The sequence below is a fragment of the Castor canadensis genome, chromosome 11 (assembly GCF_047511655.1).
Source record: "Castor canadensis chromosome 11, mCasCan1.hap1v2, whole genome shotgun sequence".
NCBI lineage: Eukaryota > Metazoa > Chordata > Mammalia > Rodentia > Castoridae > Castor > Castor canadensis.
Window position 1 is genome coordinate 18,904,659 of NC_133396.1, and position 21,466 is coordinate 18,926,124.

At 54.4% G+C, this 21,466-nt stretch overlaps 1 protein-coding gene across 6 annotated transcripts in view; it reads left to right on the forward strand.

Annotated features, from left to right (window-relative positions):
• Rara (retinoic acid receptor alpha) overlaps positions 1-21,466 on the forward strand; it is a 44,631-nt gene that overhangs the window by 16,865 nt on the left and 6,300 nt on the right. For 2 of the 6 annotated variants that reach the window (XM_074045673.1, XM_020176351.2), the window contains exons 2-5: positions 4,711-4,796; positions 5,033-5,545; positions 19,018-19,166; positions 20,339-20,480. In XM_074045673.1, coding sequence (XP_073901774.1) covers positions 5,368-5,545; positions 19,018-19,166; positions 20,339-20,480 — 469 coding nt within the window. In that variant the 5' untranslated portion in view covers positions 4,711-4,796; positions 5,033-5,367. Of the gene's footprint in view, positions 1-4,710; positions 4,797-5,032; positions 5,546-13,431; positions 13,990-19,017; positions 19,167-20,338; positions 20,481-21,466 lie in introns of those variants that run through there. The other 4 variants (XM_074045674.1, XM_020176354.2, XM_020176355.2 and 1 more) reach the window with 3 other exon arrangements.

Below are 21,466 nucleotides of genomic sequence, written 5' to 3' on the forward strand. Positions count from 1 at the left end.
AGGTGGGAGAGGAGAAAGGGACCCAGATGCTTAGGTCTCCTGCACTAGACTGGGTGAGGTGCTTTCCAGGACTTTATCTCTCAACTTGAATCACCTTGAACCGCCAGTTGTTGAGGTAGGCAGTTCACAGGCCAGTAAACATGCCTAGAGAGCTTAAGCGACTTGCCTGAGGTCACCCAGAGTGGCAGAGCTGAGATTTGACTCTTCAGACCTCTGTTTTTTTCCTACCATCTTCATGTCTCTGGCAACTCTCACCTTTTTCTCTAGGCGTATGGCTGGGGTATAATGTGTGGGCTGCTTGGGACACCTGATGCTGGGGAAGTGATACTGGCACCTTTTAGGGGTGAGAGAGGCATGACTTGTGGCAGCTACTCTCCTCTATCCCCTTTTGCTGCTGGGCTCAGTGTATTGGAGGAATGGACCTGTGGTTCTCTCTTTCTCTGATGTCTGTGGGCAGTGGAGGTGGCTGGCATAGGGTGGAGATTAGATGTGGGTAGTTTGTTTTCCCTCTCTTTGGTACGGGTTTCAATTCTCTGATGGGGCCGTCTCTACCCCTGAGTGTAAGGGGCTGGGGCCCTGTGTACCATAAGACCTTCTGAGACCAGTTGTGTGCTCTTTCAGCCCCACCTCCTTCATCCCTGACCTTGCCCATCCCTGTTCTCTGGTTAACCTGGCCCTTGGCCCATTTCTATGACCTTTACCCCTCCCTCCTCAGGAAGCTGAGTAACTTTGCATTGAAGTTTGCAGACTGAGCTGGAGCTGGGTTAGGCTGTTGGAGGTTCTGAGGCCTTCCAGCCCCTCCCTGGGGTGTGCATATGTGTATGTGTTGGGGAGGGGGGTTCTTGATCCAATTTCAGACTCTTCAGGGACAGAATGGAAGCATTAGTTTTAAGGTGGCTGTAGTTATCTCTTCTCTGGGAACAAGGTTGAGCACCAGAAAGTACAAGGGTAGACCTCAGAACGTCCAGGATGCGTGTCCCCCACCCCCCCAAAAGCTAGGTCAGGATGCCTGGGGTCTGGAGTGAATGACTTTGTGGGCCTCAGCCTTGGTTCAGGAGGCCTTGCTTTGACCAGCTGCTTGCTGGGCCTCACCTCTAGGGAGGGAGGCCTCTGTGTGGACATAAATCCACCTGAGTGTCTGTGGGTCCTGCTGTGTGGTTGGTGGGGAGGGAGCACTGTACCGGTTTATAGGTATTAGTGTTGGTTCACACAGCTTGACTGTGTGAAGGCCAGAGAAACTGCTCTTTGGGAAACTGGGGCTTTGTGGTTGTGTGTGTTTTGGGGGTGTATACAGTGGTCCATGCACACAAGTCCTGAACTGTGTCCATTGTGTGGTACAGCCCAGGTGTGGAAAGACAGTGTCTCCAGGCTCCCTCTCCTCAGCTGCGTGCCTGTACACACAGGCTGGGGCTGCAAGCTTGCTCTTGCCCACCCAGATGTGCTTTGTAGACCTGCATGTGTGAGTCTTAGCACGTGTTGGGGGCGTGTGTGCGGGTACAACTGTAGACACTGAAGAGGTTCAGCCCCTCCTCCCCTTGACTGGCTCCCCCCAGCTCAAGTTCCTGTTATATGGGGCCCATAGGGGTAGGAAGGCAGGGCTGTGGCTGGTCCAGTGGGTGGGGCCCCTATTCCTCTGACTTCAGCTCGGCCTGGGAGGGAATGGCAGAGGCCTGGGGAAGGAAGGGGTACCTCATTTAGGAGTGAGAAGGGAGGCCCTGTGGTTGTCACAATGAGTAAAGTAAAAATCATGGGCATTAATACAGTCTAGGTTTTCCTCCAGGGGCAGCTGCCTTCTCCCTGTCAGTACCTGGCCCTTCCCTTCTTGTCTTCCTTAGTCCGTCACAGGCTGGCTGGCTGGTTCAGGTGGGCCCAGAAGGTCTGGCATCTTCCACAGTGGCCTTGGCAGAAACTCCTGGACCTAGCCAAATGTTGGCTGTGTATGTGTCCCCTGGTCTCCTGGTTTGAGCTTGGAGCTTGGAACCTGGTGTGCCCTGAGTTTAGGGGGTAGGGATGGAGCGATGGTGTTGGAAAAGATTAGTCCTTATTTTGGGTCTCTGTGGCCCTGTTTTCCTTTCTTCTTTTTTTAAACAGTTTTATTAAGATATAATTCACATACCATAAAATTTACCCATTAAAGTATACAGTTCAAGTCAGACATGGTGGCATGAACCTATAATCCCAGCATTCAGGAGGCTGAGGCAGGAGGATTGTGAGTTCAAGGCCAGCCTGGGCTACATAGTGAGACCTTGTCTCAAAAACTCAAAGAGAAAAATAAAAGTATGCAATTCAGTGCTTTTCATATATTCACAAGATTCTGCAACCACTACTATAATCAATTTTAAAACATTTTCATCACCCCTAAAGGAGCCCCCATAGCTATCAGCATTCACTTCCCATTTCCCTCGAATCCATACCCCCAGCCACTGCTGACTGCAAATCTACTTCTATTTGTATAGATTCACCTCTCCTGGACATTCATATAAGTGGAACCATACAACATACAATCTCGTAATTATCATTTTCAGGGTTCCTCCATGTTATTGTATGTATCAGCACTTTTTTTTTTTTTTTTTAATCGTACAGTGGTTTGAACTGAGGGCCTACATCTTGAACCACTCCACCAGCCTTTTTTTGTGATGGGTGTTTTCAAGATAGGGTCTTACAAACTATTTGCCTAGGCTGGCTTCGAATTGTGATCGTCCTCACTGCCTCCTGAAGCTTGGAATTACAGGTGTGAGCCTCTAGTGCCTGGCTTATATCAGTACTTTTTAAAAGTGTATTCCTTTTTTTTTGGCAGATTAATATTGCATTGTGTAGAGATATATTTTATTTATCCATTTACCGGTTTATAGATATTAGTGTTGGTTCACTTTTTGGCAATGATGAACAATTCCTGAACATTTATGGTACAAGTTTTTTTTTTTTTTTTTTTTTTTGGTGGTACTAGGGTTTGAACTCAGGGCCTCATGCTTGGTAGGCATGTGCTCTTACTGCTTGAGCCACTCTGCCAGCCCTTTTTCTGTGATGGATTTTTTTCAAGAAAGGGTCTTGCAAGCTGTTTGCCCAAGGCTGAATTCAGACCCCAATCCTCCTGATCTCTGTTTCCTGAGTAGCTAGGATTACAAGTGTGAGCCACTGGCACCTGGCTTACTTATGTACAAGCCTTTTTTTTTTTTGTGGTATTGGGGTTTGAACTCAGGGCCTACACTTTGAGCCACTCCACCAGCCCTTTTTTTTTGTGATGTATTTTTTTAGAGATAGTGTCTTGTGAACTATTTGCCCAGGTTGGCTTTGGACTGTGATCCTCCTGATCTCTGCCTCCTGAGTAGCTAGGAGTATAGGTGTGAGCCACCAGCCCCTGGCTCGTGCAAATCTTTTTTATGGGCTCATGTCATACATAGTCTTGGGTAGATACCTAGGCATGGACTGTCTGGGTCATAGGCTAACTCTACGTTTGACTTTTTGAGGAACTACCAAACTGTTCTCCAAAACAGAATACCATTTTTACATTCTCACCAGCAATGGTGAAGATTGTAGTTGCTCTGTATCCTCACCAATGCTTGTTATTTACTTTTGCAGCATGAGGATCAGACTCAAGGCCTGGAACATGCTAGGCAAGCGCTCTACCATTGAGCCACATCTGTAGCCCTTTTTATTTTGATACAGAGTTGGCTACATTTGACCTAGGTTGACTTTGAACTTTTGATTACAGATGTGTACCACCATGCAGGTATGCAATTTGTTAGGGTCTTTTTTTTTTTTTTTTTTTTGAGACAGAGCTTGCTGTGTAGCCCAAGCTGCCCTTAAACTTGTGATCCTTCTGTCTTAGCTTGCTGACTGAAATTATAGGTGTATACCACCACACCTGGCTTAGGGGGTATTCTTGAGAATAGTACATGGTGGGAGAAGGAAGGGAAGGAAACTGGACCAGGCAAAGCTCATTGTGGTTTTGATTGGCTGTGATTTTTATTGTGTTTATGTGTATCTTTTGTCATCTGTATGTGAATACATATATATGTGTATGTATGGTATATGTATGTATGTGTGTTTATTTACATATAACTATACTCAGTAGATGTGAAATAGCCTCTTTGAACCTGTTTCTAGTTTTCTGTCTTTGCCTGTTGCTGCCTGTCAGTCTCACTGTGTTGTGGGATCTCTGGGTTCACCACTGTCCCTCTCTACCCTGTGATGTTATCTATGCATATCCTCTGGGCCCAGCTGTTCAAACAGGGTGTGGATCTGTGTACACACTCTTGATGGGGGGCATCTGGCTTTTCATCTTCTGCTCACCTCCCACCCCATTCCTAGTGTGTTGCTTCTGCAGATAGAAGTATGGTGAACTGTGAGATGAATCTCTCTTGCCCTTTTATCGCTGGGGGTGGGAGACTTCTGTCCTGAGCAGTCCTATCCTCCTGACACTCTGCCTTTCTGGACCATCCATGCTGTTACATGTTGGAGGTGATGCCTAGGAGTCCTTGGTTCCTATTTCCCTATCTGTGTGTATATATTTGGGCTTTCTTCCCAGGCCTTTGGGACCAACCCATCTGGGGTGCTGGTGTTTGGATTTGGGGGGAAGTGGTGTAAGAGCACTCCCCCCGCCCCAGATTAGGAGTCATTTTTCTGAGAAGTACCAGTGCTTTAGGGAAGCAGCTTTTCCTCCCCCTCCCGCCTCCCTGCAAGCACACATTCTCTGTATTTTGACCTCAGGTAACCCACACTGGAGAGCCAGCTGCCTGCCTCTTCTGCAGTGATCTCTGGGGTGGCACTGTGGACCTTTTCCCTAAGGATTCTGGGTGAGAGGCCCTCTGATGCTCTGAGCTATGTCCTTGCCTCCCCAGCCTGGCTGTGCTATCCTGCCACCCCCAGTAGTATCTGGGCCCTGCTCCCAGGCTGGCTTTGCCAGCCAGGCATGGTGCCAGCTGTCTGCTCAGCTGGGTGCCATGGGAAACGCTCAGGTTGGGGAGCTCCACGGGGAATCCCGGGTGCCTGCTCCTCAGTGCCCACTCACCTGTCCTTCTTCTTTTTGCAGCATCACAGGACATGGCCCCTCCCAGCTGCCTAGCTGGGGCCCATCTACGAGTGACATCCTTTTTGGCGCCCTGAAAGCCAGCTTTGGACCTTCTCAGCTCACAGAACCAAAAGACCAACTCTTGGGACGTCCCCCAACCTACCTGGGTGGGGGATCCAGAAGATTGAGATTAGCTTGTTAACCTTGGACAGCAGTTCCAGGACCGAAGCGGGTGGGGTGGACTGACCACCCAGAGCCCCTCTGGGCCCAGGCCCCATGCCCCGAGGAGGGGCGGCCTGAAGCTCAAGGCAGCATCCTGCCAGACTGTGTGCTCATTCTTCTGACTGGCTCTTGGCATGGCCAGCAATAGCAGCTCCTGCCCAACACCTGGGGGCGGGCACCTCAATGGGTACCCAGTGCCACCCTATGCCTTCTTCTTCCCCCCTATGCTGGGTGGACTTTCCCCACCAGGAGCTCTGACCACTCTCCAGCACCAGCTTCCAGTTAGTGGATACAGCACACCATCCCCAGCCAGTAAGTCTGGGTGGAGGGGGCTTGGTGGGAGGGGGCTATGGCGGTGGCAGGACTCAGACCTTGGGCTCCAGGTACATCTGTTCTGTTGGGGGCATAGTAAGCCATAGGCCTTCTCCAGACAAAGGGGACCATCTTATGGGGGGTGGAAGTCCCAGTGCCTGTAGTCTGATCACAGTGGTTGTGTTTGATGTTGGGGGTAGCAGAGGGAGAGATGAAACCATGCTCTCCCTCCTGTGCTAGCTCCTAGGAGGACTGGATGCAGAGACCAGAGATGGGGCTTTTCTCTGGACATTTGGTGGATATGACAGCTCTACTGAGTGAGAGCAAGTGGCACCCCACCTCTGCCTCACCCCCACCCTGTGCTCCAAGGGAAGGAGATTCCAGGAGGCAGGAGGCACAGCTGAAGCCTCTTGTTTTTCCCCTGCCAGCTCCACCTCCTTCCCCATGCTTCCCTTTGTGGGGAGGGTAGGAGGGAGGAACCCACTGGACAGCCTGGTGGATAGGGTTAAGTGTGTGGGAGGAACTCTGGCCTTGGACACATGCATGGTCTTGGAAGGCTCTGTTTTCTGCCTCCACCTTCTGCCATGAGGGTCACAGTTTGGCTGGGAGGGGGTCTCAGTACCCTTCCCTGGCTGGCCAAGCCAGGTAGTGGGAGGTGGCGGCAGCTATGGCCAGCTGGCAGAGTTCAGGCTCAGGGCCTGCCAGGCCGCTTACAGTAACTCTGGCCCCCAGGGCCCAGCTGGGCTCCAGGCCAGAGCTGGAGAGGAGGGAGCCCAGCCTGGCCTGGGGCAGGAGGGGGGTGGGAGCAGCAGAACAGGCCATGGATGGCTGACTGGCTGGTCGGTCAGCTGCTGACCTGGGAAACATGTCCCACCTCTCCTGGCCGGCAGGGACTGAACACCCTGCCCTGGGCACCCACTGCCCCTCCCACAGCCTTTGGCAAGCGGCCTGGCACCACTGCCCTGTGTGCCCGGCTGGGTTGGGTCAGTGCCCCCTTCTCGGGGTGGGTGCAGTACTCTCTCCCCGGAGCCAGGGAGTCTCTTTGTCCCTGGGGCAGGCCCTGGCTGGGCGCCTTGCTGCCCACACTGGCTGTCTGCCCAACGCCACCACTGCTTCCTGGATCGCCTCCTCTGGCTCCACCGCAGCCCCCTCCCTCCCAAGCCCCATCAGCCGCCAAGAGCAGCAGCTCTGTGTCTGTGCTGCTTTATTTCCCCTCCCCTTTATGCCCTGGGTTCAGGGGGCAGACAGGTGCTGCCTCAGTTTCCCCTGCTACTCCTCCTCAACCCTTCATCTTCTGTTTCTGTTCTTTGTGCCTCACTTAGTGTGAGGCCGATGGAGTCTGAGAACCCTGACTCTGGTCTGGTCTTCTAGTATATGCTGGTGATGGGGGATAGCCAGCCTTTAGGGTTCTGATTTAGGTGGGGATTGGACAGATGCACCTGTGTGGGATACTCTTACATTTGAAGGGAGTGGGATTCATAATCTGATCTGGGGTCACTAGAGCTGGGAGAGGGTCTGTGGTTTTGTGTGTGTGTGTGTGTGTGTGTGTGTGTGTGTGGTACTGGGGTTTGAACTCAGGGCCTACACCTTGAGCCACTCCACCAGCCCTTTTTTCTGTGATGGGTTTTTTTGAGTTAGGGTTTGAGAACTGTTTGCCCAGACTGGCTTTGAATTGCGATCCTCCTGATCCCTGCCTCCTGAATAGCTAGGATTATAGGCGTGAGCCACCAGCATTGGGCCAGGGTGGGATTTTTAAGGGGGGAAGAAGCTGGGGGGTGTCCTGCATTCTGGAGCCTGTGGACAACTTGTCCTCCAAGTGGTGGAAACAGAGCTCCCACCTGGGGCCTGGACTGTCTGGAGGGGGTGAGGCTCAAGTTGGTGTCTGGGACTTGGCCCTGCTCTTGCCCCTTCTGTGCTAGTGGAGCAAATGCTTTGCCCTCCCCTCAGTGTTGCAAACTCCTTCCTCTTTCTTAGAGGTGGGTGGGGGAGGGCTCCTGCCCCTGGTAACCTTCTACTCCCAGGGTGGGGTGCCCACATTTCGGGCAAATGTAGCCTACTTTAGCTTCCCCACCCAGGTTAGGCAATGCCCTCTTCCTGCCCCCTCCTCTGTGAGCCTGTGGGTTTCCCATCTCCTAGTAAACAACAACAATTTTCTCCTCCCTACCCCATTGACTCCCAGCTTCAGACTGAACTTCTCGGGGACCAGAGGTGTGGCTTTGGGTCTGAGGGAGTCAGGCATCTCCCTCCTTCTCCTGCAGGAGTTGGAGGTGCCTGGTGACTAGAGCTCCTCTGCTCTGGGTAAAACAGCAGATAAAAAATTTCACACGCCTGCCTTAGAGATGGAGGCAGCTTAGCCCCTGCTTGGGGCTGGCCAGGGGTCAATTTCTAGGGGAGGTGATACACCATTTCTGCAGGGAGCAATGATAATACTCTGGTCCTCTGCCACCCTTTTTGTAGGAAACTACCCTGAGGAGGCTCCCTCCTCCCATTCCCCACCTAGCACAGGTATAGGGGTGGTGATTCCTCCCGCTCTAGGCCCTCTGCCCAGGTGGGAAAGATGTCCTGGGTGTTCCCTTCAGAGACCAGGTGGCCTGGCCTGTAGAAGAGAGAGCCTCTCCAGGTCACTGTGGGGAGCTACTGTCCTGCTGCAGTCTCCAGGGAGCCCCCAGGGGAGGCCCCAGCGATAGTGCAAGACTGCTCTTTGGGGCTTGGCCTCAGGACTGGTGTTCACTGAGAAGGTTTAGGATTCTGTTTGCATTATGTGGAGGGTCAGGGTTGTGTGTGGTTTTTTTTGGGGGGGGGTCAAGGTTGAGTATGTGTTGAGAAGAGAATTAATGGCTTGTATCAGGTGAGAGGGTTCCAGAGTTGAGTGTGTTTGGAGAGGATCAAATATGGTGTTGGGAGGAGATGTCTGTCAGCCTTTTTGTGTGCTGTGCTGAGGGTGGGGCATGATTCAGGGCAAAGGTGTCTTGGTTTAAGAGTTTAAGGGGGTGTGGTCTTCTGATAGTGTCTGTTTGGAGGGAAGGGTTTCTCTTTGTGGTTGCTCTTGACTGGAGAGAGAGGTGGCTTCCCTTGTTGCCCACCCTGGGAATTCAGTGGGCAAAGGGGTCTGACTGGGTAGGGGCTTGGAGTGGGCACTGGAGTTTCGAGGTTAAAACTTGGATATCTGTTCCATTTACTGCGTGGTGATGCTCTCTCTGACCTTGTTTCCTCATTTGTACTACAAGAATATTACCAGAACCCACCTCAGAGGGCTAAGTTAAGCAAGATCATCAAAGGAAAACACTCAGCTCTGTGCCTAGGACCTGTGCCATGGGATGAGGGTCTTTTTTAGGTGGGAGATGGAGAGAATAGGAGGCTGTGGACCACCTTCCGTGGGTCAGAGACCTTATCTGTGCTTTACAGATTTTCACCCCTACAAGGAGGGACCTTATCCCCATTACCCAGGAGAAACAGATGGCGGGGGGAGGGTGTTAAGGTACACAGAACCAGCCTCAGCTGGTAAAGCTGCTGTTTTCCCACCATCCACATAGGGATCTTTGGGAAGGGACTGTGTGTGGGGGGTGGCACTGCCAGGTGTCAAGAGTCTGGAAGGGGCTGGGGCCTCCAAGGCTGCAACCCCATTTTCCATTGCTGAAGCCCTACCTGTGCTTTAGGACTTCCTGCCTTTCCCCAGTAGGGGGCGCAGGGAAGGCTCCCTTCAAGCCACGCCCCCTCCTCTCTGTTTTGGATCCTGAAGTCTAGAGGGAAAGAAGAGATAAGGGGCCTGGGCCAGATCTCCATCCTGTCCTGGAAGCTGTGGATACAATCTGTTCACACCCACCCCACCCCCGAATCTGCCCACTGCAACCCTCAGAGTTTGCAGAGCTAAACGGGTGGCTTCCTCCCATCTTAAGACAGACACTGAAGGAACAGAGTATAAAAGTTACAGTTCTTATTATTTTGTTTCAATTTGTGGAGTGGGGGCAGAGAATTTGGAAGCAGTCAATAGAGGAGCAGGAACCAGAGCCTGAAAAGGGTGGCTTCAGATTTTCCATCCAAGTATTTGCTGGATGCCGGTCTAGAGACTTAGGGAATGGCCTGGGCAAGGAGACAGAGAGGAGGGGGTGTGCCTTTCTCCTCTTCCTCTCCTGTCACTTCCTCCCCTTTGCAAACTGTGCTTCCTCCCTCCCTCCCTCTTCCCACTCTTTCCCTGGACAATGGGAAAGACAGTCTAGAGGGAGGGGGTGCTGCCTAGCAGTTCCTTTCCTGGGGTCCAAAATGCAGTGTCAGCCACAGACCTTTATTACAGGGGTTTTCGATGAAAATGGGCCCCCTCCCCTTTTATCTTCCATCAAAGATAATGCACAGGCCCCCTCCAGGCAGGATCCCTATGTGGACTGAGGGAGGGGGACTCAGGGAAGGAAACCTGTCTTCCTTTTGGTTAACCAGGGCCCTGAAGCATTGTATACCTATGAGTCTGTGCCAGTGCAGGCTCAGACTGTTGTATGGGGGTAGCATCTGTGGAAAAAGGAAGTGGTGCCCTTGTCCAAATCATGTTGGGGTGGGGTGACTTCTTTCCCCTCAATGGCCTAGAGAGACTGAAGGCCACTTAGTTGTAGTTGAATCAAAGATAGAGGTCCTCTTCTCCCCACTTGGACTTCTGGTTTTCTGGAACTGTCAACAAGCCTGAAGATGCCTTGACTCCCTCTACTCCTACCTCCCCCAACTGCCTTAAAAAACGTTCTTCCTGTGTGGCCTTGGGCAGGTCACCCAACCTCTCTCTAAATCTGTTTCCTCCTTTCAAAGCAAGTCTCGGAATCCGCCTCAGGCTGGGCTGATTGCTATGAGGCCACAGTGACCCACTTGCTACTGATGGTCTTATGAACTTCAAGTACCTTGCAAGAGCAGCAATGACCCGGGGCAGGAGGGAGCTAAGCATTGTCTTGGGGACTGGCCACCCTGTATTAGGACCTGATGTCCACCTGGCACTGAGCCTTATGATCTCCTGCTTATTGTCCCCTCCAGTTGAGAAGTAGGAATAGGAGGGAACCCTGCTTGGCACAAGTTGGGGTCAGTTCAACCCACACCTGTCTAGGGCTTGCTAAGCACAAAGACCTGGAGGAAATGGAGATGAGGAGGATGAGGCTAAGCAGGATGGGGCCCAGGCATGCAGACAGCTGCCACCCTGAGGTCTTACCCCTGTCCCTGACCAGTGCCTTTCTTTTCTCCCTCTTCTCCCACTGCCCCAGAACACTGTGTTCTGCCTTGACCTGCTTCACGACCTTTCTGCTGCCCAGAACAGGCATTTCACCCCAGCTTCTCTCTCTGGCTTCGGAAATCCTGTCCATCCTTCAAGGAACATCTTGAATCCTCTTTCCAGAAGCCTTCACAGATGTTCTCCTTTTCTTGCCACAGTCTCCCTCCCTCCTTTGAATGCCTGTGGCTCCTTATTCTCTTTACAACACTCATCTCTACCACGAAGTTGTTTCCCCATTCCTGCTGTGAACTGAATGATTTGGGAGAGCTTTTCCTGACCACAAGGGACAAAGTCTCAGGTGCCTTAGCATCTCAGCTGTGATCACAGAGCCTAACAGGAGCTACATCATTGGACAGAAAGATACCAAAGGCACAGCCTTAGTCACTTCAGGACTTGCATACCTGCTCCAGACCCTGGCTTTCCATCTGCAGTCCGTGCCCTCGCCTGGGAGCCCACACCCCTGCCCTTCAGTAGGTGGATTTCTTTACTTTGCTGTCCCAGGATCTTCACTGTCTGTACACCACAGTTGGGTGTGGTGATGCATGTCTGTAATCTTAGCTCCTAGGAGTCAAAAACAGGAGGATGGAGAGTTGAAGGCCAATTTGGGCTACATGGGGAGACCCTGTCTCAAAACAAAACAGACCTAAAAACAGGACTGGGGTAGAGAGCTTGCCTAGGAAGCTTGAGGCTGTAAATTCAATCCCCAAAACTACCCAATGCAAAACAAAACAAAACAAAAAGCTGTACACCAGATACCATCTTTCCCACCCGCCCCCTCCCCCCATGATTCTACTTTTTTTTCTGGTGGAACTGGGGTTTCAAGGGCTTCACTGTTGGAACACAGGCGCTCTACTACTTCAGCCACACCTCCAGTCCAGTTTACTCTGGTTATTTTGGAGATGGGGTTTGAGAACTATTTGCTGGGTTGACCTCTAATGGTGAGGCTCCAGATCTCAGCCTCCCAAGTAGTTAGGATTACAGGCATGAACAGACCCACTTGTGTGGCCCCAGGACGTGTACATAGGCTCATTTTACTGGGCCTGCACTTCCTTTTCTTTACCTGACTCTGAATTTCTACTTTCTTTAGATCTCTGACCCTTGAATCTACATTAATTCCTCAAAGCATACTTATCCTGTCATAGTATCACTTATCTTCGTTTGCAGTATCTGTCTGTATATCAATCACATGATTATTTGCTTAATGGCTGTTACTACATTAGGAGCATGGATTTAGGTAACAGAAAGTTCCCTCTACACCCTTTATATTAGTGTAATCTTAAGAGAACCCAACCTAGCCTTGCCAAGAATAAGACCTCCTGGAGAAGCTGTGAGAATTACATGGCAACGTATGTAAAGGGCCTGGCTTTCAGAAGGAAATCCTTTGGCATTATGTCATTTCCCATCCCCTCTTTTTAGAGAACAGGGTAATAGGATACTCATCCGTGGGTATCCCTCTTTCTAGGGATCTACCTAATCTAGGCTTTGCTTCCAATGAAACAGGCATCCTAAGCATCTAGAGGGCTTCCGGGAGGAAGTGGTGAGCTAGTGAAAGGCACCAGCCCCTCCTTTTCTCTTTCCTGGGCTGGAGCGTTCAGCCGTGGATCCCGGTTCCCCAGCTGGGAGACACCCTGGGCGGGGCTTTGCTCGCCGGAAGCACGCAGAGCGTGGGGAGGAGAGCCCCCCTCTGCTTGTATCTGTGCCAACCGCACCGCGTTGCTGCGTCGGGTTCCGGCGGGCGGCCCGAGTCATACATGATGTCACAGATTGACACAAGCCGGGTGTCTCATTCGGCACAGCGCTAAAGCTGCACAGTGTCACACACGGGACACCCAGCACGCCACGTTTGCGGCGCTAACTCTTGGCCACATGCACCCCTGCCCTGCGCCTTCCGCGGCTGCTCTCCGCTAGTCTGGGGGTTGTGGGTCGGGCTAGGCCGGGCCGGGGGGCCGGCAGGCGAACCTCGAGGGCGAGTTGGCGAGCGGGTGATGTCACGGGCAGCGGTGGGTGGGTCACCCGGAGGTGAGGCGCCGCCGGGCGAGTTCAGCAAGAGTTCAGCCGCATTGCATTAGGCAAATGAGGCCGGGGCTGGGTGGGAGTGTAGTGTGTGTTAGGGGGAGGACACTGGGACCACCCCACCTCCCTGTTGTGGCATCGCCTGGCAGGGTCGGGGATTGACCAAAGCACAGGGGAGGCTGGGAGCCGGAACTGGGATGGGGGACACGCCCGCCCATCCCTGTCTGTGCCCTGCCTTCCTCTGTACTCGGCGTATCCTCCTTTGGTGCCCTTTTCTCTTCCTTCCCCTCTTCTCTCTCCACCTCAAGGCTCTCCCGACTTGCTGTCCACATGCCGCCTCTCCCTCTCGCCTTGCCGCGTTTTGCCGGCTGCAGCCAGAGCCCAGATCCGCTGGGAAAGGGTTAAGCCAGGGGCGGCGCCTGGCCGGGGCGGGGCGGCGGGAGGGGGTGGGATTGGAGGGAGGGGGCGCGTGGGCTGGGGGGGCCCGCGGCGCGCACTCTAGAGACCCAGCAAGCCGCCCGCCGCCCCGGGCCTGGCGGAGGCGGGGCCGCGCGGGGTCTCCACCCCCACCCGGAATCTTTGCCGGGGAGAAGCACGGGAGCCCCGGCAGGCAAGAGGAAGTGCTCGGTGACCCCCCCGCCCCCCCTCCGTCCTGGGCCGATCCCGCCCTCGCCCAGCGGACTTGGGAAACCGCCAGACTCTGCCTCGGACACCGGAGACTAGAGACAGAAGACCCCTCGAGGTGAAGCCGCTTAGTTCTCGGGCCAAGGCCTGGGAGCGCGAAGGGACCCCTCCTCCCAGCACACGGAACTTGCCGCGTTTCACCTGCGACTGGCGGAGCCACCGGTGGACTTAGACGGGGGCACTTCTGGGCAGGAGCGCCCCGCTGCCCGTGTTGCCAGTAGCGGCGAGGGGCTCCCCTCGCCCCCAGTCACTCTGCTCGGATGGCGCCGCCGGCTGAGTGAGGTGGACAGCGCGCTGGACTAACCCAACCGGGCCTCCTGTCTTCTCGGGGGACGATGTATGAGAGCGTGGAAGTAGGGGCACTCGCCCCCGCCCCTAACCCTTTCCTAGTGGTGGATTTTTATAACCAGAACCGGGCCTGTTTGCTCCCGGAGAAGGGGCTTCCTGCCCCCGGTCCCTACTCCACCCCGCTCCGGACTCCGCTTTGGAATGGCTCAAACCACTGTAGGTACCGGCCTCGCTCTGCTGTTGTAGGAGCTGGGATGGGGGTGGCGGTAAGGCTTCCTCTCTTACCCAAGGATGCGTGCCTGGCGCGGTGGGGACCTTGTCTCTGTTCCTCTCTTTCCCCCCTCTCTCTTGCTGCAACTCACATGCCCTTCCTGGATAGTTGTCCCCCACCTAGTAACCCCGGGGCGCTATTTGTTGTATTAGGACTGAGGAACTTTGAGGGTTCCTCTTTTACGGAAACATTCATTCATCTTTTACTTCTTCCAAGGAACGTAAGTTCCAGCCCCTTGCCCCCAGTTGGTATCTTCTCACTTAGGATCCCATAGCTTCTCAGACTGGAGGTTGGGGTAAAGGTCCTGTCTACCGGCATGTCTGCTTCTAGGAGAAGTGGCTACCTCCCCAGACCCTACCCAGCCAAAGCCTGGGGAAGCCCCTCCTGTGCTGTGTGACAGCTGCTGCCCCCAGCCCCTGCGTATTTGGAGTGGGTGTCAGGGGAGCACTCACTGTCTTTGGTGTTGACAGTGGGGTGTGGCAGAAAGGGCCAACTTCACCAGACACCAGGTCTGCTGTCCTGACAAACCCTTACATCTTGAGGACCACCTGGTCCAGCTGGGATTGTTCTGGTCCCAGACACTTGGCTGGCATCTTAGAGGCTTCCGTCCTGCGAATGGAGGGGAGAAATTGCTGGTGCAAAGAATCTGCTTCCCCCAATCGTGTTTGTTTTCTGGGGGATGTTTGGTCTTTGTGAGGCTGGGGCTGCTCTAGAAGTGAGTAGAATTCCCTCAACCCCTCTCCCCACAGAATCCTTTTGTTATCCTGACTGGGAGATAGGACCAGGCCTTGTGCTGTCCCTAAGAGAGGCATTGGTGAGAAGCCTGGTGTCCTGGCAGCCAAGCACCTTCTCGGGTCTGGGGTCATTCTCTGGAGGGGTTCCATGCATAGCCCAGGACCTGTGTTCAGGCACAAGGTGCACACTTGGGCGTATTCATGCCAGCTGGGAGGTAGTGTACACTGGGTGGGAGAGCTGGCACTTGGGGGTTATTGTTAGGTGTCTCAGCTTTCCCCAGGAGGTTCTCCCACCTTCCCAGACCTGCTTCCACTCTCCTGCCTGCCAGGGAGCAGGGGTGGAGTGAGTTTCCAGGACCTGGCAGATTGGAGGTTGAGGGGCAAAGGACATTCCCACCTGCAGCCCTCCTTGCTTTAGACCTGAGGTGGGCAGACAGCCCACCTTTGCCTTGCAGAGATGCTTCAACCCCAGCCTTTGCTATTGTCCTGCCCCCTGACCTTTGCCTTTGGGGCAGAATCAACTGTGAGGTTGCAAACTGGGAAGGAGGGGTGAGCAATCATTGGCTTTACAAAAAAGGAGAGGTGACACCAGGACCCTCCCTGTTATCTCAGCACTGGAGGAAGAAGATTCCCATCCCCCCCACCCCTTTCAGGATAATGTGGTAGGGCTGCCAGGCCCACCCGGTCCACTGCTTTCTCCAGAACACTTAAGGGATCTGAGCCCTTGGGCTCCAGCCCGTCTCTTCCTTAGCCTACGGGACAGCTCAGCTCTTCCTGGCCCAGAACTGGAGGGGAGGAGGATCGCTAGAGACGGGCAGGCAGCCCGTGTGGTGAGCCCTGCTTCCCCCAGCCAGTGGACATGGGGAAGTGGAGACCTGGCCACACACTCAGTCTGGGTTGGGAGCAGAGCCAGAGGCCTGGCCTCCAGTTCCCCTCAGTAGGCTAAAGATGTGTGTCTGTGTCCACCACAGTGTCAGCAATGGGGACAAGGGATTGCTCTGAGGTGCGCAGAAGGACCTTGAGTCTGAAGGTGGCCACTTAGACCCTGCCTATGGGGTAGTGTCACCAGCTTGGAAGAAACTCCTTGGTGGGTATAGGTGACTGGAGTCGCCTTCCAGCCCCCTTACGGAAAATTCTCCACTCCCTCCTTGCCTCCACCAACGACGGGGAAGTGAACACCATTGGCTGTGGGAAGAGCTGCTGGGGACCTTGCCTCCCTCTTCATAGCCCCAATTTCGGTGAACTAGAGGACAAGGGGTGCACAGGATGTAGCTCCCCATCTGTCCCCCACCAATCTCCGCCGCTCACGCCTCCGCCCTCTCCCAGACGTCCAAGAATGCAAAGCACGTGGGTGCCCACAGTGGGGGAGGGGGAGCAGAGCGATGCTTATCCGGGATGCGGGAGCAGCCGCTGGCCTCGCTGGGCTCTAGTCTTCTTCCAGTCTTCTTCCGCCGCCGCTGAGCTACCCCTAGAAGGAGGACGGGCGTAAAGGGCTCTGCGCCCCCCTCCCCAACCTCTCCAGGGGCTGCAAGGGGAGCTGCGGAGGAGAGGGCGCCAGCTGGATTGGGAGGGGAGCCGCTGGCCTGGGGCCCGGCTGATTTCCTGCTGATCTCCTCCAGGAAACTGGCCTCTTGCGCGCGAGCCTGCGAATGGCTCTGGGGCGTGGGGACTCCAGAGCGGAGGAGGGGCACCCTGGCAGCGGCTTCGGGAGGGAACGCTGGGCGCTGGAACTTTGAGTTGAGAAGGTGTGGTTCTTTTCTAGCCTGAGTCGTTCTGCAGGAAGAGGAGAGATTTGTGGGCTGGGGCCTCTAGAGAGGAGAGGTCAGGCCAGGGTAGTCCCTCCCCAGTGGTGACTCCCCCTCACCTGTTTGTACAGAGGCTGTGTCTTAGCACTTGCAGGAACTAAGAGGGTCCCGGAACCCCTCCAACTTCTGCAGCTACTCACCGAGGCCCTAGGAGGTGTGGGCCCCAGGCTCTAGGTTCAAAGGGCAGAGCTGGAAACCTCAGAGCCATGTTACCTGGGTGACAGGTGGGGATATGCTGGTGGTGGGGGTGCAAACCAGTGTTACAGCCTCAAAGGCCGGCAGGCAGCCAGGCAGCTGCAGGGGGGTGGGCTGAAAAGAGGCCTCACTCAGCCCTAACTAGCCCTGTCCTTGGGTCATCTCCCCCATCCTGCCAAAAATCAGTTTTAAAAAGCACATTCTTTCAGCCCCATAAACACCCTCTGGACTTTGCCTTAGCTCCAAATTTCTATGGGCCTTTGCCCCTCTGGTTTCTTCTTGGCTTAGAGCTGTCTGCTCCTCATTCTTGGATCCCCTGTCTCCCTGTGTCCTTCCTTCCCTCCCTTCACTCCGCTTTGTACCCCAAAACTCCCTCAGTCCTCATTCTCTGCTCTGGTACGTTTTAGAGGTGGGGCATGGTGGATAGGGCCCAGGGCAAAGGGTGAGTTAGTAGGGGAAAGGAGGTCAGTGCCTCTTCCTCTGCTTGTTGGAATGCTGACCAGGATTCTAGGCCGTTTCCCCCTTGTCCTTGATGGCCCCCCCCCAGTCTAGATTGTCTATTGTTACTGCCTTTACGTCTTGGAAAAAGTTAGTACAACAAAGGACTCCATTGTAGTTCACCCCTCTGCCTCCTGGCCTTACCCAGGCCCCCCAACCCCGCCCCCCAGCAGCTGTTCTCTGGCCTCCTTGCTAGTCTGATTTGCTTGTCTGGCCTGGGGAGAATAAGGTGGGGGAAAACCAGGCCTCTGCATCTTGGTATTGGGGTGAGGAACAGAGAGCTGGGGAAAGGTCAGTGAGGAGTCTGCTAGAATGACAGGGGTGTAGGCATAGACCTAGGCAGGAAAGGGGACCCTGGGGGTACAGTAGTACTGGTCAGCCAAGCTGTCCATGGAAGTGGTGCCCAGGCCTTACTAGGAGCCAGGAAAGCCCTGCCAAGGTTGTTGGCCTGGTTCCTTGTCATTAACTGCCTGGCAGCCTTTGTGTGTTTGCAGGTAAGGGAAGGGTGGTATCCTAAGTTCATACCTCTATTCTTGGCCTTTGGGGCCACAGGACTCAGAGCTGTAAGGTGCTTTGGCCAAGAGTTGTGGACACCTTTAAATGCCAGTTCTTCATGTGCCGAGCCTGGAGGAGAACTAATTGGGATTTTGGGGTGTATGAGGAATCAATCCATGATCTATCAAGGAGGCATCCTCAGCCCTCTTGGCTTCGAACAAGTGGACATAGCAAAGGTCTTGGGAAGATGCTGGGTGGCCCCTTGGGAATGTGGAGTTGCCCCTGCTGTATGTAGTTTTTCTCTAGCACATGGTACCCTGAGCTTCCCAGGCTCTGGGTGCAGATAGCCCCCACCCAGGCAGCTCTGTTCTGTCCAGGGTGATATGCAGGGAGCCAGGCACTGGGGAGGCTTAGCCCGTGGGGGCTGCCCCTGCTGGCTGGGTCACCCCCTCCTGGCTGCCCTCTTGGAGCTGAATAACAGGAGTGGAGGGGAGGAGGTAGTTACCCGACATAGTATTGAGGCCAGACAGACAGAGCATTGATGGGAACAGACCCCCTTTGTCATGCTGCCTCCTCCAGACATGGGGAAGAGTGATGGGCTTATGGAGGCCATGGGGTTTCTTCTTCCTGTCTTCAGGGGATCCCCATACCTATTCTCAGGGTGTGTCTGCCTGCTGTGCCCCAACATTTTGTGATTCTTCTTTGCACACCCTGCCTTGGACCCTGCCTTGGCCAAGGGATTGTTTTGGTGAAGGAGGGGCTGTGGTTGCTGGCATAAGGGTTGGAAGGGGGAACAGAAGTAGAGGGGTGAGGGAGTGGCCAGCTTTGAATATCCTGTTGACCCCAGTTTCCTCATCCCCAGCTTGTGTCCTCTTCCCTCCCCCTCATCAAGCCTTAACTCATTCCTAACTTGGGGGGGACCTGGCCAAGTACCAGGGCTTTGACCCTTACCCACCCCCCACATACACCTTCCAAGCATATCCAGGTATTTACACAAATCTGACATTTTTGGGGTTGAAGGTTGGGCCTGGGAGGCAGACAGGAGTGATGGGGGCTGGTGGTTTCATTGGCAGCTTCCTTCCCTAAGTCTGGCTGGGGACTTTCCTGAGATAATTCCCTGCCCAGACTTTGAATCCTGCCAGCAGTGGCAAGGTGGGAGAGGCTCCTGGGTGAGACCAGGAGGCAGGGTGGGTAGGGTACTGAGGATGGTGACCTGGGTGTCTAACTGACCCTACCCTCTTCTCTCCTAGCCATTGAGACCCAGAGCAGCAGTTCTGAAGAGATAGTACCCAGCCCTCCCTCGCCACCCCCTCTCCCCCGCATCTATAAGCCTTGCTTTGTCTGTCAAGACAAATCCTCAGGCTACCACTATGGGGTCAGCGCCTGTGAAGGCTGTAAGGTGAGTGGGGTCCTCAAGAAGGACAGGCTTGAATGGATAAATGGGATGTCCCTACTGCCAGATCCTGAGTATGCAGTTGGGGTGTGGGATGTCCTTGAAGCTGCCATCCTTTTTCTATGTGCAAATTGGCAGCAGCCCTGGAGGAGGGATGCTTGCAGTAGAGCCTCCTCCACAGATGAGCAGGGATCTGCCAAACCAGAGGTCCCCTCCTGCCTGAACTCTTCTCCCTGTCACCATCCCCCAGCTGACAGGGTGTATACCTGCTCTGCCACCGCTGCCCAGGTTGCCATGGTGAGCTAGATGCCAACTGATTCTTGGCTGGGGACCAAGGAGGCCTGCCCCCAGTGGTCCTGCCTGGAGTTTGCTATGGCAGCCTGGTGGGAGGCAGTTAGGAGCAGGCATCCTGCCTTGGCCTCCCCTTCACGCCCTGGGCTCCAGTGTTGGGCTCCAGGTACAGATGTGGCTGTATCTTTCCCCACAGCTGGCATCTCCTCCTCCTCTGCCCCCCTCTAGAGATGGGGCCTAGAAGCTATACAGCTTCAAGACTTGGGGACTCTGGGCTACCCTTCAGTCTGGAGAACCTGTCCCCAGATGTAAGACAAAGATCAAGGGCAAAGCACAGGCCTCAGACTGTGGGACTGCTGGTCCAGTCTGGTTGTTCCTGGCTTATTCCTACCTAGTTTGTCTGTCTGTGTTGACCTAAGTGTGGAGCCCTGACAGCCTGTATCTCTCTCTGATTGTTCCATGCATGTCTGGTCTGGTTGGTGAATATCACTTTTGCTGCCTTGCTCCCCAGTACTTGTGAACATGTATGCACCTCTCCTTGCCTTCTTGGCCTCTTCCTGCTGTCTTCTTCCTGCATTCTGAGTCCTGGGCTGTGGGTCTCAGAGCTCTGCTTCTCTCCTGTTCAGCCTCATGTGTTCCTGTTTCAGACTTACCAGCAGCCTTTTCCTCAAAAGGGGAGAATTGGGTATGTGGGTGTATGGTGGGGGGAAGACTCCAGGCCACCTTGTGGGATTGAGGCAGGCCTGGGATTCTGCTAATGAGTCCTCTTAGGTGAGTCATCTCCCCACCTTTTCTGGCCTGGTACTCTTCCCCCAGGCTGAGACCTTAGGCCAGGCACTCCTTCTCCTGTGGGTGTGGATGACCTGACTTCCCCTCTCCCTACCCAGGGCTTCTTCCGCCGTAGCATCCAGAAGAACATGGTATATACATGTCACAGAGACAAGAACTGCATCATCAACAAGGTGACCCGGAATCGCTGCCAATACTGCCGGCTGCAGAAGTGCTTCGAAGTGGGCATGTCCAAGGAATGTGAGTGCTACGGGGAGGGCCAAACCCCACTACAGTGGAGCCTGAAGTGTTCCTGAAGGCCACTGGAGCAGGGCTGTGTGGATATGTGTGCACATGTGTGAACATGCATGCTGTGGCAGGCAGTCTGGTGGTTAAGGATGGTTTGTGTATAGTTGCTAGGATCAGTCTGAGTCTGGCTATGTGTGTGTCCATGTGTGGGTCAGTGCTTGAGCACAGTGTACAATTATTGCAGTTGTACATCTGGCTGTGTGTGCTTGCACATGTGTCCTTGCATGTGTGTGCATGTGTATCTGCTCCCAGGATGGCTTTCTTTCAGGCCCTGCTTGGCTGTGGGGTGAGGCTCTGTAGCATACCTGTTTTCTGATTGTGCATCTTAAGGGAAGGCCTGAACTCTGGGGGATTCTAGGCTGGTATTTATGTGTGTTGGATTGGCACAAGGATCCAGAAGCCATTGTCTGGATAAGCCTGGGATCTGGAGTTGGAAGAGAAAATTGAGCTTCTCAGGTTCCCAGAGGAACAGGGGTTTCCAGTTCGGGCTCAGCTGAGGCAGAAATGGAGGGAGGATGGGAGGGAGGGAGGGCAGGTCAGGGAGACCCTCTTGTGTTGAATCATGGGTGTTGCCGTGGTGACCGGTGATTGATGATGTCAGAGATAAATGACGCTGACAGACGCCTCCTTGTCTGCGTGGCCGTTGCCATGGAGCCTGAGCCTTGGGGGATTGAGTGGGGGAGGGGGCTGCAGGACCCCCTAGCCCTTTGTGGGCTAGCCCTTTGCAGTGAAGAAGGAAGTGAGGAGGGGGCACAGGGGAGAGATGGTTCTGACTCATGCACTGCGAGCCCCAGACAGAAGCAGAAGGGACCTGGAGTATCCTGCACAGGAGGCTGAGAGCCTGGTCCTGAGCCCAGGAAGTGGTATCTCCTCGCTGTAGAGTGGGTGACAGCTTGGGACTGGAGGCCTGGGACCCTTTGCTGAAGGGCTATCACCTC